The 18,746-nt window shown below is 34.9% G+C and overlaps 2 protein-coding genes across 2 annotated transcripts; both read left to right on the top strand.

The window, feature by feature from the left end:
* The first annotated feature begins 237 nt into the window (after window positions 1-237).
* LOC137406300 (probable RNA-binding protein EIF1AD) lies at window positions 238-5,898 on the top strand. The gene is made up of 4 exons (XM_068092853.1): window positions 238-367; window positions 727-802; window positions 3,925-4,033; window positions 5,387-5,898. Exons 1-4 carry the CDS (start codon window positions 245-247, stop codon window positions 5,568-5,570), a joined length of 492 nt encoding a protein of 163 aa, XP_067948954.1. The 5' UTR covers window positions 238-244; the 3' UTR covers window positions 5,571-5,898.
* Window positions 5,899-6,667: 769 nt separating this feature from the next.
* On the top strand, window positions 6,668-17,528 carry LOC137406596 (uncharacterized). The gene is made up of 4 exons (XM_068093190.1): window positions 6,668-6,737; window positions 9,992-10,087; window positions 14,417-14,569; window positions 17,143-17,528. The coding sequence occupies exons 1-4, from the start codon at window positions 6,671-6,673 to the stop codon at window positions 17,388-17,390; spliced, it is 564 nt and encodes a 187-aa protein (XP_067949291.1). The 5' UTR covers window positions 6,668-6,670; the 3' UTR covers window positions 17,391-17,528.
* Window positions 17,529-18,746: the final 1,218 nt, after the last annotated feature.

Here is an 18,746-nt window from a genome sequence, read left to right as displayed (position 1 = left end):
CACACCCAGGGTTTCAGATTCCAAAGCAAGTGCACTACCACTACACCACTTTTGTCACCTTGGTCTGCAGTGAAATAATTATGGATATAGTGATTACACATGACAATCTCTCATGGCGCATGGGACTGTTACCATGCTAGTGTTCATAGATATGCTTGTGACCAATCTCAGCAACGGAATCAAGACTTACTAGCATATTATCAGAGTAAAGATTTGCTCTGTCTTTTCTCAGAACCTCTTGGGTATGACATCGAAGGCGACCAAACGCAAGCACGTAATTAAGGAAGTCCTTGATGACTTTGTCCTGCCTGAAGGAGACCAGGAAGTGGTGCAGGTTCTATCGAGCTGTGGGAACAACCTGCACCAGGTTAGAAGTTGATTGAATATGGTCACTGTACTTCACAGCGTCTTTGACATTGTTGAGTCTAATAACAAATCACTAGTTCCACTAGTAACTTTTACATTTCGTTATCACTTTTATTTTTAAAATTAAATAATTTGAAAACTATGCGTTCCAATAGTCTGTGGGTTGTGTTATGCATTGGTTGTTTAGTTACGGCCTACTTCAAGAACTGCCATGTCACCCTGAGCTGGATATGAATATGCTCTGTACAAACCCTTACTACTTATACACACATGTTGTTCATTTCAAGTAACCAATATAAATATTCTGTTCACAGTGTAAACTATAGTTATTGTTAATATCTGTTTTATTTTGTTGTCAAGGTAATGAATGATAATGGCCAGAATTATCTCGTCAGTATGCCTACGAAGTTCAGACGGAACGTCTGGATAAAAAGAGGTAATGATTTACTTCGTGTACTTAATATATTCCTTCAATAGGTTGAATGGTCATGTTCACTGATTTCAAGTACGGCTTAATGTCAGGTCTGTGTCTTGAATTTATAGTCGGTGCCGGTTGAGTTTTCATGCAGTCTACAAATGGCGCTATAATAACCACTTTCATTTCATCATGCTATCACACATTTAAAACTGACATACACCTGTGAATGATCTTTAAGAGTTGCCTTCTCTTGTGATTATTGTTGTCTCAAAACCAACAAAGTAAAACAACTACCTAGGAGCAACTGTTCTGCATCACTAAGTACATTGCAGGTTAATAATATCAATAATTTGAGATTCAAATCTTTTAAATCTAGCTTTGGAGCATTTCATGGACACCTGCTTCTTTATCATTATATTATGTGGCTCAGTTTGCATGTCGGTTAGAGTAAATCACCATTTACTATAGGATTAAAGAAGACACAACTGGAATTATTATTTTGCCATATTTTTATGCTATTGTTCAATAGCCTACTAGTGGTCAGTAATAAGATCTGGTGAAATGATAAATTCAATTAGTTTTGCCTTTTGTTATAAAAATTTGGTAATTTGTAGTATAACTCTTTTTTAAATGAGTAAAAAATATTAATGTAAGCTCTGTGGTGTCTACCATAAATTTCAATCAGTAACTTTGTAATCGTTGCATAGCTGTCAGATGTAAGGTGCATTGATTAAAGCTTGACCACAATATGCTAATAGATGAATTTAAACTACAAGGCTGGCTGTTTAACTTAATATAATTGTCTGTCAATAATGATCAGAGAGGTAAATGTGCCATGCACACCTGTCAATAGAGTTTTTTATTTTGAGGTACGCTCCATGAGATTAAAAAGCCACAATTTACATTAGCCTTCTCACACTTTTAAAAAATTAGATGGAACATAGCCAGTCTCATATTCTTCATGATACAGGAGAACGTGTTGTAATGTATATATTATTTTCTTGTGCATGCGTTTAGCTCACTATGTCCAGTATATACATTGGTACCTTTGCTTACAAAAGCCTCCATTCACAAAGTTTTCTGGTTGTAAAACACTTTGGAAATATATTGCCTGATGTATTATTATGCCTGATGTATTATTATATAATAATATAAATAGATCGCCTGATATATTATTATATAATGATATAAATATAGTGCCTGGTATTTTATATAATGATATAAATATGTTGCCTGTTATATTATTATATAATGATATAAATATATTGTCTGATATATTATTATATATTAATATAAATATATTGCCTGGTATATTATTATGTAATGATATAAATATATTGTCTGATATATTATTATATAATGATATAAATATATTGTCTGATATATTATTATATAATAATATAAATATATTGCCTGGTATATTATTATATAATGATATAAATATATTGCTGGTGTTATGAAAAAATTTTTTAAGATTTAAAAGAGGAAAATTTTAAAATAAACGCTGGTACTCACAGCTTCTAGAGTTCAGCAAGAGTAGCTAGAATACATTTCGTTTTCTCGTTGGTCTACAAGGATCACCATAGCCTCATTTTCACGCTATCAACATTCAGTCAGGCGCGAAGAGTTCTGACAGCGTTGAGTCAGGTTTGGTTAGTGTTGATTGCAATTTTACATGTGAGGATTAAGTTTTATTCACGATTTGTGCAATGGTTTTGATAGTAAGGCTACGGATGCCACTTTGTATTAATTTGACTCTGAGATGATGGGACCACCTGTCGGGTTAGAGAGTCCATTAATACAGTGTTAGCTTGCCATTTCTCGATCCTGTAAGCTTGTTGAATATTGGTTTGGGACTTTGTTACCTTGCAACGGAGTGGAAATTACCGTTAAACCTTTATTTGAATGCCATGGTGCTGTATTTTCCAATTGCGTTCTGGCTGTTCAATACCTTCCACAGTGTCTTTTGACCTCAACTCTTTCTGCGCAGCGAAGCTAGTCAATATTGGTGTCCACAAAAATTTTAGCAGAGCAAAACTTTACGCGATGCCATTTTGAATAATACTATAATAGAAACTTTTAGCAAAAATAAAGAGAAGACGCGTGTAATCAAAATACCCTCAAAATGTTACCTTCAAAATTTTAGCCTCAAAATATATAGTAGGACATTTTCCATCGTAAATGTGAAACTTTTTTCCCATTTACATCAAAGTATCAAGACCGTGTAAAAAAAGGAACTACTACTAGCCTTATACTAATTCTTTCTTTGGTGTTGTTTTCAAATTTCTAACGACAAAACTTGAAGACTTGGAGTTGAAAATTGGACTTCGATACGAACAGAAACAACGAATGAGTTAATTGTTATTGATATAATCGAGTGATTGTCAGTACTGTTTTGTGGACACTTCTACTGATCACTTTTTATTACGGGCTCGTGAAGATTAAGAACGTCAAATAGTATCGGTCAAATAGAAGTGGTGTTCAATTATAGGGTGGCGTTTTATTTGTCAACCCTTCTCCCATAGTGGCGCTCAAATAGAGGTGGCGTTCAAATACAGGTTTTACGGTAAATGCTTTTATCAGTACTTGGTAATATGTTTATACCAGTACAGTCAAACCTCTACATACAAATGTAATCTATTTTGATATTTGTTTCATATGTTAAAACCATCGCATGTTGAAGCTAGAATTTTGCTAAGAATGGATGGTGTTTTGTTTAATTTGTTTCAGAGCAAAAAACAGTGGTTGCATTGAGCATTAAAGCAACTAAATTATATAAAAATATGTCAAAAACTAAATGAAATACCCTTAATTACATGTAAAATAATAGTAATAACGGAATAATCGGTGAAAAAGGTTTGCATTGTTACTTTACTGTCATAAAGATGTGAGCAGAAGTGTAGGCGTGGCTATGCATAGGTATTAAATTAATTTATAGAAATACGAAGCGTAATTTGTACTAGAGATAGTTTAAAAAACAGTTTTAGGCCTTCTATTTTGGAAACTACTTATGTCATGACTAATATTTACTCGAATTTAGGGTTGTATGTCAAAGAATTATTATGTAAAGGTTTGACTGTAGTTATAAAGGTTCTCAATTTCAATTAACTGAATTATGTTACGCTGAATTCTTGTTGCAGGAAATTATGTAATTGTGACACCCATTGAGGAGGGAGACAAAGTGAAAGCTGAGATTACTACCATTCTCTACAAAGAGCAGATAAAATACATCAAAGATTGTGGCCAATGGTATGAGTCATGTCTGCTCTAAATGACATATAATATGGCTTTAGCTCTAACAGTTGCAGAAAGTGATGCCTTCTATTGCGATACAGCGGCTCTCACGAGCTTTAAATTTCTTCAAGTTTTGGAAAACCCCATACAAGGGGATGAAAACTTGTTGGAGAAATTTGTTTTAAAGGCGGATGTAAAGCATATTGAAATTCAAGAAAGCTCATTACTGGTCATATTTTTATTAATTTTGTAACAGCATATTCTAGAATTATTGTTTCAGGGAAATCCATGTTTTCAATTAAACTAAAAATTTCACAACTTTTGTTTATATGAACTATTGCGTAGCCAGGTGTAAAAACAAGACCAAATGTAGTTTCAGTTAAACTCAAAATGTAGAAAGTTATTTTCTTGAGTTTTGCTAGCATCGCGTGTCGCATGTACATTTAGCGGCATTGGGTGCGGGTTTGCTGTTATATAGTGCGTTAGTGTTATATAGTGCGTTAGAGTCCAGTATGAGATGGAGACAGATGGTTGTCACAACTATTACAGGCATTTTTATGTTAGTAATTACTAACCTGCTAAAGTAGGTTATTAACCACCATCAACCAGGCGACAATCTATTCAGTATCTCATCATTGAATAAGTCTTGTTATATAACTACATGCAATAAGGGATTCTATCACCATGTTTAATATTCTTGCTTCTCAGTATTTCATAGAACTCCAGGGAATCATCTTTGTTTTGTTGTTGCTTTTGTTATATTGAGTTTTCAGTACTAGACTTAAATCTTGACTTTCCAATCAGTAGTCCTTTATAGTGCATTCACTGCTGACCATCGGACCAACCAACGGTAACAGAAGTGGGTTAGATGTTTTTTGGATGCAGCTCCTTGGCCTAGTAGGTTGTGGGAACAAATATCTACCTGTTATGTTGATCTATGTGGTAAACAAGTCATAGGTAGCTAGATTCAGAGTTGCTTGCACCTACCTGATCCTTATGTCAGAAGGGATAGACTCTCAAGCCACTCCCTACGGCTTGTGGCCAACACTTCGGCAACACTTTGAATAAAATCTAAGTTCGGTGTGTCTCTTTGTACTTTTCCCATTTAAATGCATAATTCCATTCCATTTCATTTGTGAATTAAATAAATGACAAACAGTGCTTAGCTCTACTTTTCATGCCGGCTTTTCAATAACTGCGGAGTTTTTATGTCAAAGCTATGGACGGTGTTTTGTCCTAAAAAATTCTTGTTTCACAAAGTCTGTCATTCAAATCTGAAACTGGAGGAGCCAACAGATAACGCGCATGGTTTGGCTCTTGCGGTTGTTTCTCCTTTGCAAGTTCTATGAATCTCTCACTTCATTGCAGGCCAGAGAGTTTCTCTAACGATAAGACAAAGGAAAAAACATCTGCTGCCATAGACGAAGATTTACTTCCCCCTACCTACAGCGATTCGGACTCTGAGGAAGAAATGCTATTTGGATCAGGCAATCCCAACAGGCCAAACTTGGTAGCGAAGGAGACGAGCTCAGACTCTGATAGTGAAAGTTGATATAGTGGCATTTCTATCTGGTGAAAGTCACTAATGATGGATTGACAGACTGATCAGAGACCTGCCCCTCTGGAGACGCTGAAGATGGCATATGGACTGACACCAGTTGATGTGAGGAGGGTGTTGTTGAGTGTGTCATTGGCTCCCAGTGATTAGGTCAGCATTTTGATAGTGTCCAGTAACATGGTTTCTCATGCCCTCCACCAGTGTTTATTGTATTGTACCTTACAGACTAGTTGTTTTATCCTCTTTGCTTTATATGATGGAGCTTCTTGTTTTACAGAACAAATATTTTATATGATAATCAATAAATAGCTGTCTTAAGAGAGGAGTGTTTATTAGCCTACATAAAACAAGATGTGCTTGAGAAAAGTTACATAGGTTCTGTTTGGTAATTAACTAGTACGAGCGAGGATGCTTCATGGTAGCTTGAAGGTCTATCAGCGCTGATACCGCTCAGCCTGCTCATGAACCTTGGAAACCCATTAGTTCCTTTACTTAGGATCAATTCTCACTGAAAAGGCTTCAGATGTTAAATATATATTGATGGAGTTCTAAATATCCCCACACATTTTTGCAGGCTAAAAAACAGAATATTTCATTACATTGATTTTAAAAACAGTTCAGGTTTGTTTTACTAAGTCTAGTATATTATAAATTCGGAAACTTGTTTAAATTTGTTTTGGTAAAACCAAACAAAGATTATTTTATTATTTGTTGAAATAAAATTCTTTATAAAAAGTTCTCTTTTAGCCAAAAATAAAATAACCTCATTTAACCCTAATGACAGTTTCTTTGCCTTAAAAGCTCCCAGAAAAGCCTGTAATGTCGATAACACAGGAACTATCGGGCTGCTAACGTTATTGCACATTCATGGATTCAAGCAGGAGCACATTCACTCAGATTGTATGAAAAACAAGTATCGCTAGCTGGTCACGGCTAATGTTTCACAAGCGACCAACCCGGTGCCATCTATTACAAAGAAATATAACAACGTCCTTGTAATTTGAGTGTGTAATCCTAGTTGCGCTTACCAGCTCAATTAGCAATGAGTGCTACGCACTCTAGTGAGAATTTATGACTTGTTTATGGCTGCCTGTATGGATTGCTTCATCGTACTCGTATATAGACTGGTCGGTGGGTACACAGGCTGGCAAGATCATATCGGTATGTATGGATTATTAGATTGCGCATGAATTGTTTTGAGACTATCGTGACATTGAGAATCGTGACTAGCCATGAGTTTTTGAAAATAACCAAACCAGTTACATAAACTTTGTTTCTATAGGTGAAGGCATCGTTTACCGATCGACTTTTATAAATTACTGCATACAAAATGCTACACAAATTGTCTACACTTTCACACTAGTTTCTCATTTTTTATGGTTAAATTCAAGCATAGTTATTTTTTAGTGGACTTGTGGTTGGCAGCATTGTCTGTATGAAAACACTAAACTGCTGCGATTACTGTAGACTGACATTCAATGACCAAGGGTTTCACTCTTATTAGGAATACATTGTATTCTCAGTGTTTCCACGCTTCGAATGGACGCAGAGTTCCTAGCTGTCGACATATTCACACCCTACCACATCAACAACTCCAAGTTGCGCTATGTTGATTTTCCAAGATTTGCGATGTACCCCTTATAGCAAAACTTGTTAAGGTAGACTGGTTTTCTAACAGTGAATGCCTTCGCCTGAATGTAGCGGAGCGAAATGGTGTTGAATATTACCATTTCCGTCATTCGGAGTGGAAGCAACTCCAAACCCATTCGAAGCATGGAAACTGGTTAAATGGGTCATGCTTATATAGCAGAGTTTTATGCTAACTGGTATACCACTTTCATTACCATTTCAAAGCTCATCGTGGAATTGGAGATATTTGTGATAATCTCCCAAAATACTCACACGATTCTTTGCACAAACTAATAATAAAAGCATTTGTTAATAGTCAATTTTTCGTTTGTTTGTTTTATTTACATTAAATCATAACAAGATGATAGAAAAAGTCAGGAGCAATGAGGGCCTATATGCGCAGTAGCATGGCCATTCGAGGCGCAAAGCTCGCGTTAACAGATGAGATTGCAAACATCTTGTGAAAAAACATTGTTTTTTTGCAAGGTGTTTATTAATAAACCGAAGCAGTTACTTGAATTGTTGTCGTGTCTATAGGTGGGGGATGTATAATATTTGTGAAAGAATGAGGGAGCGGTAATTACCTCTAATCAATAATCAGTTCCACCTCTTATTCATAGACTGCAGAGCGGCTAATTCATCCACATCTTTTGCTGTTTTCTTTCTACACAATTGTGATGCCATAGTCGAAGGTGCTCAGTTTGTACTACGGCTACACAGGCTCGATCAGCTCTCTGGTACTGTCTTTAACTTATGTTTACTCCGCTGTCAGCGCCTTTCACAGATTGACTCCTGCCTCTGTTTGGTTGAACAGGTTGTGTATTATACATATCTCCTTGTAACTTATTCGGCATACGGAGTGTTGTAACTACATGCCGTGGATGAAAAAGCATTGGTTTGATAATTACTCTATGAACCCTAGACTTATGTTAAGCTTGCCTGTTGCTGTTACTTCATCACCAGTTGGAGTGTATATCGCGATTATCCATAGAATTGCCTGCCTTATCATGCTAAAGTACTTTTGATATGCGATAAGCAGCACTTTCAGCAAAAATCTGTAAAAGGAATGAGAAAAGTATTATATCTTTAAATGGGATTCGTCTAATATTGAAAATAAGAGTAAATCACAATTATCTTAATTTACATTGCAAGTTAAATGTAATATTGAGCTGGTGAAGTATGCTCAAATTTACTTTCATTGACCCTCAGTGTAGTAGACTACTGTGGTCTAGCTCAAAAGTAATTTCAATGTTTTTTATGCTGTGTCAGGAGTAGATTTAATATTTCCATCTACATAGATTAAAAGGTAAGGAACTATGGACAAGTGTTGCAGTGTTTAGTGCTTCAAGATCTCATGACTCGCTGAGTTCAAGTGGTTTTATTTTAGGCGTGAACCAACAAAATCAACAGTGCACCGGATCCTAGAAAATCTGAACATAGCATTTGATCACCTTATTTCTAGTGCGATATGTTGACTTTGCTAGGCAGATAGTGTGGTTACAGTTTACTGCAGTTTACAAGGTTTCTGTTCAGTCTATCAATTGACCTCTCTGTATGAAGTTATGTTAGTCCAGAGTTCTAGAGTTAACACTTTGGAGACTGGGCCCGAGATAATTCGGGAAATGTTTTTCCACCTGATCTTACGCCAGAATAAACTCGGTCTCGTAGTTTCGCTCCGTTTTTTTTATACTTCCAATTAGGGTAGGATTATGAAATTTTAATCGCTTTGTGCAGTATACGTTTTGAGTACATTCCTTTAGTTTGAAGTTGACTGAGAAATTCGTTCTTCCGATAGTGCCAAAATAGCAAATGCACATCTAACCAACCAAAAAATGAAATATGGCTGCTGTCAGAACATGGGTTTCTAATGACATACCGCCTGAAATTTTTAGTAATGAAGTAACAAAAATAAACAAAACAAGAAAGCTTCTCCTCTTTAGCAACAAGAACTTTACACTAAAACTGTTGGTTTTTTGTTTATAAAAATGTACACGTTCTATCAGGCTCGAGTTACATCAACCAATATTTCTTCAGTCACCCTTAAAACTCCGCATCTTTAAAAAAATTTGAAAAATAAACTATTTACTATTTAATTTCTGATTTTTTATTGAGTTCTACAAGCATAGAGCTTCAAAATGCTATTCAGTTCAGAAAGAATTACGCTATCTTAAGTAGGCCTACTTTCATAGTCAATTGAAAGTTGTCGACACGGTCTAAAATCAGGGAACCTGTTTGTGTATACTATGTTAGGTTTCAATGTGTTAATCGAAATGTTAAACACGGAGATTTACTGTCAGTGTATATGTATATTTATATATATATATATTTATTTATATTTATATATAGCCTTTAATGTGTTTTATTTCCTTGCATTTTATTCAAGAATGTTAAATATGGCAGAAAGCTGATGCAGAAAATGATGGTCTTCAGCTAACGTATCAAAAATTTTAAATTAATTTTTATCCAAATATGGTGTAAGACTAAAAATGCTAAACTTGTTAAGGAGTTTCCTAGCACGAGATGTCATTTAAAATCGATATTTGCTGGCAGGTGTCACTTACAGTTCTGATTTGCAAGAGCCATAAACATTTTGAGTAGCGACAATTGAACTTTCTGGATAATTCTTCAGGCTAATTAAACCAGGGCTACAATTATAGAAGCATTATGAGTGTACAAGAAAATACTAGTGACCTTGCATTTGCCTATAAATAGCAACATTGCACTTTTTTGGATTTGTCTGGCAATGCAAAAAGGAATGAGAAAGTAGGAAATGCTCTTGCTTGCAGAAAAAGCTGAAAAAGTGGGATTCACAGCAGCAAGACCTGGGATCCAGCATATTTTAGCAATCATGCCACCAACCAACATCAGCATCTCTTACTCAGGTAAGATAAGTGAATTAACTGCAAGATTTAACAACTAGTGCAGAATTAACAGTATCTGAGTGACCCAAAAGTTCTGGAGGTGGATAATTCTCAATTTTTACATTTTATCATTAGTTTTAAAGTTTCCTAAAAGCTACGAAATATGAGAAGAAAATAGAAAAGGGAAGCTAGACTTTACAAGGGAGGTAACTCTAAACAGCTTTTGACGTGGTCTTTGCAACTTCAGTGTTTAATTAAACAAAGGCATTTATTGTTTGTCATAGAGTTTCATTAAATCATAAAGCTTTTACTTTTTGTATATACAGACCCATAGACTGTAGACAGACACATACAGTAGACAGTAGCACATCTTCCCCTATTTTTGCACCCAAAAGTTTCTTATTCAAACTGAAGTGTATTTAGCATGACGTGTAACACCCCAGTGCAGAAGTTATGCCTGTAATAAAGTGAACGTTTTGTACCGACGTATAGCCTCAGATTGTTTTGTTGTCGAGACTGGGTTAGCTTGCTGCAGTCTATTAGGCAGTTGCAGAAGTGCGTTCTACTTCCAACACCTTCTTCCTGTGTCAGATCTCTCATGTCTCTGTCTATTTTGTTCTATTCTTTCTTGACAATAGCGTGGTGAATACCTTTTCCTTTCTGTTCTAACCTCGAGAGACTATCACTGCGGTATCTTTGATACTCGTAATACGTTGAGACATTCCTTGATTCTCTAAGCGCAATTATACAATGACAAAATAGCTCAAAATCTACACCGGATACATACAAGGAGTTTGAGCTAATTTTAAAGCACCTGATTACCAAAGAAATAACTCGAGATTTCTTGCAGACATCTAAGACTAGAAACAGGCAGGTCTGGTTTTTGGTGATTCATGTATTTTTTCCCCAACTTCTGCCAGACCTTCATAGTAATTGAAGTCAACTAGGAGCTGCTTTTTAATTTTGCATTCATTTTTTGAGGAATGTTCTAGTAAATAAACTGGAGTGTTTAGTCTGGTAAATTTTAAAGCAGATGGAATGAGTTAAGCATGTAATAGATCGTAGAAGCCATATAAATTAAGAAAGACACATAACACTCATCAGGTAGGCTGAGGGTTGTTTTAATTTTACTATGGTGGCATGTCATCAAGTAATTTTCCAGTATGGTTCATGTTGAATCCTATATACCTACTAGCTTGTCATTGAAAGTTTTTAATTATTTCTAAGAGATTACGAATCAGAGCTTATTGCAGGCTAAACTGAATTTCACATATGATTGGACAGTTTAATACTAATGAATACAATATTCACTTTATTTTTTCAAACTCGGTCAATTCGATCACAATTCAGACTGCAACAAATGGAGTTGTGTGACCATAAGATAGGAAATAATTAGGAGCTCATTAGTCTGCAGGGTTTGGGTATGATTCTTGCATTGGATGATGTTCATGATAGTGCTATGCTTCCACCATATAAATTTCTTCTTGTGATGCATGATTTATAATTTATATACATAAATCTCGAAGTTTGTCATTGTCTGTTGTCGTCGTCGCCGTTCGGTGTCTGTCCAGTTATAGCAATTAAAATCTGCCACTGAAATATCCATATCGCAGAAGATTTGATCCTGGAACTTCTCATTTATAACAAGCTAATCCATTAAGCTACACGAGATGCAATGAATTTATTGAGTGATACAAGTCATTATTTCAGTTAAAATATGCATAGCGAGTCTGCGTTACGCGCAATGTCATTAAAGCTTGCTCTCACAGTTCTTATTGGTAAGTTTAGCAATACAAATACTATCTTACTCAAATAGCCAATGGCAACTATATTACCTGTCACTGTTTATAAGCTGCTTTTTAATACCCGTGCAATGCCAGAATATCAGCTAGAACTTATTACAATGAGAGCTATGTTTTTCTGTTTGCCTGTTCGAAACCAGAGGTAAGAGGTAAAAGATAGAAGATGACTTTGTGCTGGTCTTCAACTAATGCCATGCAGCTAACACCTGCACCGATCAACCGCGTTACAGTATTTCAGAATAATTATACACATAGTTATTCTCTGTGCTTTATCAGCGTACCAGATGATCTCTCACAGCCCACTACACAGCTAGTGTACTAGTGTATAAAAAGTCCATTCCTAATTTTTGCAGTGGGCCATTTTCGTTCAGCATGTAGACCATTGATTAAAATATTTTCACAAGCACCACTAGTGCATTTGAGAGTATTTGCGTTCAACATGAATCGTATACTACTGTCCTATTTCAAATTTTGTAGAATTGCTTTGATTCGATTCTCCGAGACTGTAGCAAAGCATCTGCAGTAACAAAAGCCTCTGATGCCATGTTTATGACTGCTGCCATCATGGTTAAAAATCTTTGGCAGTAATTAGAAGAGTTATCATTGATTATCTGCCATGTGCAGGAGAGCATCATCACCTCGCACACTTGTATATTACAGCCCAGCCTCTTATCCGCGCTGCCCTCTGACAAGCATACCAACATTGTCTATTTATGACTTTATCAGTCAGCAATAGCTCTACACCTTTTTTCTCCTTTCATCTCTGCATCTGCAGTAAACTAAAATAGCTAGTAGAAACACAGCATTCGCCTTCTCTCTCTGCGTTTAGTGGTACAATTCAACAATGACGACTGTTAAAAACATCAAGCGCAACTTCTGTATTGATAGCCTCTAGTCCCTAAACATTGTTTTAGTTCTGATAGACTCTCTGATCATTAAACATCATTCTAGTTTTGATAGCCTCTGGTCCCTAAACATCATTGTAGTTTTGATAGCCTCTGGTCCCTAAACATCGTTCTAGTTTTGATAGCCTCTGATTACTAAACATCATTCTAGTTTTGATAGATTCTGTTCCCTAAACACCATTCTTTTTTTGATAGCCTCAGGTTCCCAAACATCGTTCTAGTTTTGATAGCTTCTGATCACTAAACATCATTCTAGTTTTGATAGCCTCTGGTCCCTAAACACCATTTTAGTTTTGATAGCTTCTGGTCCCTAAACACCATTTTAGTTTTGATAACCTCTGATCCCTAAACACTATTCTAAGTTTGATAACCTCTGATCCCTAAACACTATTCTAAGTTTGATAACCTCTGATCCCTAAACACTATTCTAAGTTTGATAACCTCTGGTTATTAAATACTATTCTAGGTTTGACAGCCTTTTATCATTTATTTGAGGAATTAAAAACACTTTTATTTAGCACCATTTTTCATCCTGTTGTCATCAAATAGCTTTGTATCAAAAAATGATGAATAAACCTTTAGGTAAGTATTGGTCGAAAGCATCTAGTACAACCGGATAGATGAAAAAAGGCCAAAATATGCAATTATATTTACATTATACTCATAATTTTGTTGTTATTGGTCAATTCAGAAGCACTGCAGTTGCTTGTATGCAGTAAAATAAGTTTTATATAACTAATTCGCTAACATGACATGTTAGCTAGCTAGCATGTCATGTTAGCTAGCTAGCATGTCATGTTAACTAGCTAACATGACATGCTAGCTAGCTAATATAAAAGTACAGCAAAGCATAAGTAATAACTAATAACCATGAATATGCGGACAGCAACAAGGTAGAAACAGTGGCCCAAGCAAAGTCATTATGAAGGTCCAAATTACAGCAATCGGAGACAAGAGTTAAAAACAAACAACAGTGTGGTTACAGTATATGTTTACATGTATATATATAGAAAAGGTTATAATAGCAATATCTTACAAAAAGTGATTTTGCTTGCTTTGATTATATCTGTCATGCTTTACTGGTTTTCCAAAAACAGCCTCATTCCTTACACTGTTAGGTGTAGATCTAGCAGAAATGTTTGCAACGTCCTACAACTCTTACCAAGATTTCATCTGTTATAATGCTAAGCATACACTAAATAATGTTTTTTTATGAGGAAAGTTGAAGAAGCGAGAAAATCTTGTGACCAAAAAATACAACTTTTATTAAAATATATGTAATTAATTTTAGCACGAATGACTGCTAGGCTGAGGAGTTGTGCTATATGCACCAAAATATGCATGACCAACCGATGATAGACTGTAATATATACCTGTGTTTCGATTCACAATGGTTACACATGTTATCTGTTAGATTGCGAATGTTTTTTGAAGTTTTCCTTCCTTTTTCAATAAACTACAATTCACTACAATTCACACAAACCTACATCGAGCAAAATAATCATAACATCCGCTGTACTTGTTCTATTTGTAACATTAGCTTCGAAAAACCCATAGCTATAGTAAATTTAATTGCCGTAGATACAGACAATCTCTGGTCAGCGTGAAGACTGTAGCCTCATGTGATATGTGAACTGTTTCAGGCTCTTCTCTAGTCAGTGAGAACTACACTGCAGCCTCCATGGTAACTCTGACGAGTTTTGCAAGTTCGACTGCCACGACCCCACAGATTATCCTCGTTATAACAACTAGCATAGCCATCATGCCTCTCTTGTTTCTCATCTCCGTTATTCTAGGTAAGTATTGGTCACCTTTTCTCGAATAATGATTATGAAGTACACTGCATCACTTTTTCATTTAGTATGTTAGATTAAACAATTTCAATTGTAATGAAATATTAATTTCTCCTAAGAATATAATATATATAATATATTAATATACATATAATATATATATATCAGTTACAACTTTTACTGACCCACATCTGCTACTCAAGATATATATCAGTTACAACTGTTACTGACCTACATCTGCTACTCAAGATATATATCAGTTACAACTGTTACTGACCTGCATCTGCTACTCAAGGTATATATATACCAGTTACAACTGTTACTGACCCACATTTCCTACTCAAAGTATATATATACCAGTTACAACTGTTACTGACCTGCATCTGCTACTCAAGGTATATATATACCAGTTACAACTGTTACTGACCCACATTTCCTACTCAAAGTATATATATACCAGTTACAACTGTTACTGACCTACATTTTCTACTCAAGGTATATATACCAGTTACAACTGTTACTGACCCACATCTGCTACTCAAGGTATATATATATATATATATATCAGTTACAACTGTTACTGACCTACATCTGCTACTCAAGGTATATATATCAGTTACAACTGTTACTGACCCACATCTGCTAATCAAGGTATATATATATCAGTTACAACTGTTACTGACCTACATCTGCTACTCAAGGTATATATACCAGTTAAAACTGTTAGTGACCTACATCTGCTACTGAAGGTATATATATCAGTTAAAACTGTTACTGACCCACATCTGCTACTCAAGGTATATATATATATATATATATATATATATATATATATATATATATATATATATATATATATATATATATATATATATATATATATATATATATATATATATATATATATATATATATATATATATCAGTTACAACTGTTACTGACCCACATCTGCTAATCAAGGTATATATATATCAGTTACAACTGTTACTGACCTACATCTGCTACTAAAGGTATATATATATCAGTTACAACTGTTACTGACCTACTCATGTTACTCAAAGTGTAAATATCAGTTACAACAGTACTGACCTAGATACTGATCGGTTCATTTGAATTGTATCAGTATCAAATCACTTGTCAATGTAATCGTTGTGGCAAAATAAACTTTATCTAGCCATTACTCGCTAATTATTTCACATTTAAGCACATTTACAGTTGATTAAGTTTGCCTCTAAAGTTATTTGAACTGCATGAAACACTTTTCTCATGATATGGAGTTTGAAAGATAACATGCTAAATGTTGTGTATGTTGACTGAAAATAAATTTTTCGCACAAAACCTTTTTATAACCCGCGCAATGCCAAGCATTCAACTAGTTTATATGTAATACTAACAGTATGCCCATTGATGCTCACAATTTCTTTCATTTCCGATGAGATAGTCTGCAGGTGAGTTTTTAACATGCTATTTATGAGAAACCAGAAACATTTTTGAAACCAAAAGTTTTGAATGACCTGATAAAAGGAACGTAGCATAATTATGCTTGTAAAGTTTAAATGAAATTGGCTCTACAATTGTAGAAATGCATCGTGTTTACGTTGACTAACAGACCGACACATACAATGACAAAGTGGTATTTATTAGTATAGATTGATATAGACACGAAATCTATCATGGTGGTAAACATGCTGTTGATGGGTTCAATCCAAAATTGCTCAACAGAATGCATTAAGTTTGAGGAAATAAAATAGGGCGTATCAGTAGTCAAAGATCTAAAATATTAAATAAACTAATTAAAATAACAGACAAAATAAAGCAAACATTAAAATATTTTTAAAGCAATAGCTGACATCTGCAATCAATCTGCTTTGAATAGTAATAACAATAATAGCAATAGTTGTTTTAAATAAACTGCAAAACTCTTTTAAGGATCAGAGCAAGTACGAATAAAAACGGGTACAAATAGAATTTCTTGTTTATCCTTTATTGGTTCTAACATACCATAAAACTTATGGCAAAATTGGTAGTCAGTTCAGTAAACCACAAAATAATAAACAGTAAATAAATCAAACAATTCTTGTAATATCATAGCTTAAAAAAGAATAACAAGATCTTAAGAAAACAACATAAAATACTGACCAGTGCCTCTATTATTGTTGTTATTATTATTATTGTAATCTAATCAATATTCCTTGATAACAACACTGTACGTCGAGGTAGAGTCGTATCAAACTCAAACTGTTTTATAATATTTGAAATTCAGAGATAAGTGTCGTGTCAATACTTTCCTTCTCAGTAGGCCCATGCAGGGCTGCTATTGGTCAGACAAATAGGCCCTGTGGCAGCAAGAACAAATGAAAAATTGTATGGCAAGAATTGTGCAACAACTTGATAAAATAAGCAGCTGAGAAGCTCAGGGCAATTTTTAAACGGATGCAAATATACTCATATTCTTCAAGTCAAAATATTTTTGCTATTCTTATGGTATAAGCTCAAATAAATTATTACAATAATATATCATTTTGCAAGGTAATTAATTCACTGCCATTGGTTGATGCATGAACTGATTTTACAGGTTTTTATATATCAATGAGGAGACACCGTCAACAGAATACATACGGCCTAGCACCTATCGTGGTTGTCACAAGGGCGAAGAAAAACAGCAGCTACCATACTACCAGTACCTTACTCTCTCCAGAGCCTGAGCATAATAGATATAGCACCTGCGATGGCATGTCAACATCAATGGCCCCTAGTGAATGGTCTATATATACTGCGGATGGAGATCAGCCAAAACAATCAGGTAGTCTCGCTGACTGTTGAAGGGCAGACAACTCCTCATATACTGCACTCACAAGCTCAATATCGTGCTAAGCTGCTTTAGCAATGGATTTCTTATATGCTGCTAAATTTTATATTTGTATGGTTTTGTTTTAAAAGGTTCACCAATCATTGTACGTATTTACTACTAAACTTGTAATATTTATACTCACCAGTTTCGTTATATAGCAACATTTTTATGTTCTAGTAGTAAACATTGTACAGCACTCTCTGAAACCCAGGTTGTTTAGTTCTTGTACATCTGGCTAAGTATAACAGTTGAAAGGGTTTTAGCAATAACGTATAAAATAATTGTATGGTAGCAAACTCTTAATGCTAATTATCTAATAGTCAGCACCGGATACAAACTTTTTGTGAATAGCAATGGTTTATTTATGGAACAGCTCGACAGTGATTGGTTAATTGTTAATCTATGGTACAGCTCAACATTGATTGGTTAATTGTTGATCTATGGCACAGCTCGACAGTGATTGGTTAATTGTTAATCTATGGCACAGCTCAACAGTGATTGGTTAATTGTTAATCTATGGCACAGCTCAACAGTGATTGGTTAATTGTTAATCTATGGCACAGCTCAACGGTGATTGGTTAATTGTTGATCTATGGCACAGCTCGACAGTGATTGGTTAATTGTTAATCTATGGCACAGCTCAACAGTGATTGGTTAATTGTTGATCTATGGCACAGCTCGACAGTGATTGGTTAATTGTTAATCTATGGCACAGCTCAACAGTGATTGGTTAATTGTTAATCTATGGCACAGCTCGACAGTGATTGGTTAATTGTTAATTTATGACACAACTTGACAGTGATTGGTTAATTGTTAATCTATGGCACAACTTGACAGTGATTGGTTAATTGTTAATCTATGACACAACTTGACAGTGATTGGTTAATTGTTAATCTATGGCACAACTTGACAGTGATTGGTTAATTGTTAATCTATGGTACAACTTGACAGTGATTGGTTAATTGTTAATCTATGACACAACTTGACAGTGATTGGTTAATTGTTAATCTATGGCACAACTTGACAGTGATTGGTTAATTGTTAATCTATGACACAACTTGACAATGATTGGTTAATTGTTAATCCATGAGACAGCTCGGCAGTGATTAATGAAGAGTTGATCTATGACACAACTTGATAGTGATTGGTTAATTGTTAATCTATGAGACAGCTTGACAGTGATTGGTTAATTGTTAATCTATGAGACAGCTTGACAGTGATTGGTTAATTGTTAATCTATGAGACAGCTCGACAGTGATTAATTAAGAGTTGATCTATGAGACAGCTCGACAGTGATTAATTAAGAGTTGATCTATGAGACAGCTCGA

The sequence above is a fragment of the Watersipora subatra genome, chromosome 10 (genome assembly GCF_963576615.1).
Source record: "Watersipora subatra chromosome 10, tzWatSuba1.1, whole genome shotgun sequence".
NCBI lineage: Eukaryota > Metazoa > Bryozoa > Gymnolaemata > Cheilostomatida > Watersiporidae > Watersipora > Watersipora subatra.
The sequence above is the reverse complement of the archived record's forward strand: the minus strand, read 5'-3'. Positions and strand labels throughout refer to the sequence as shown.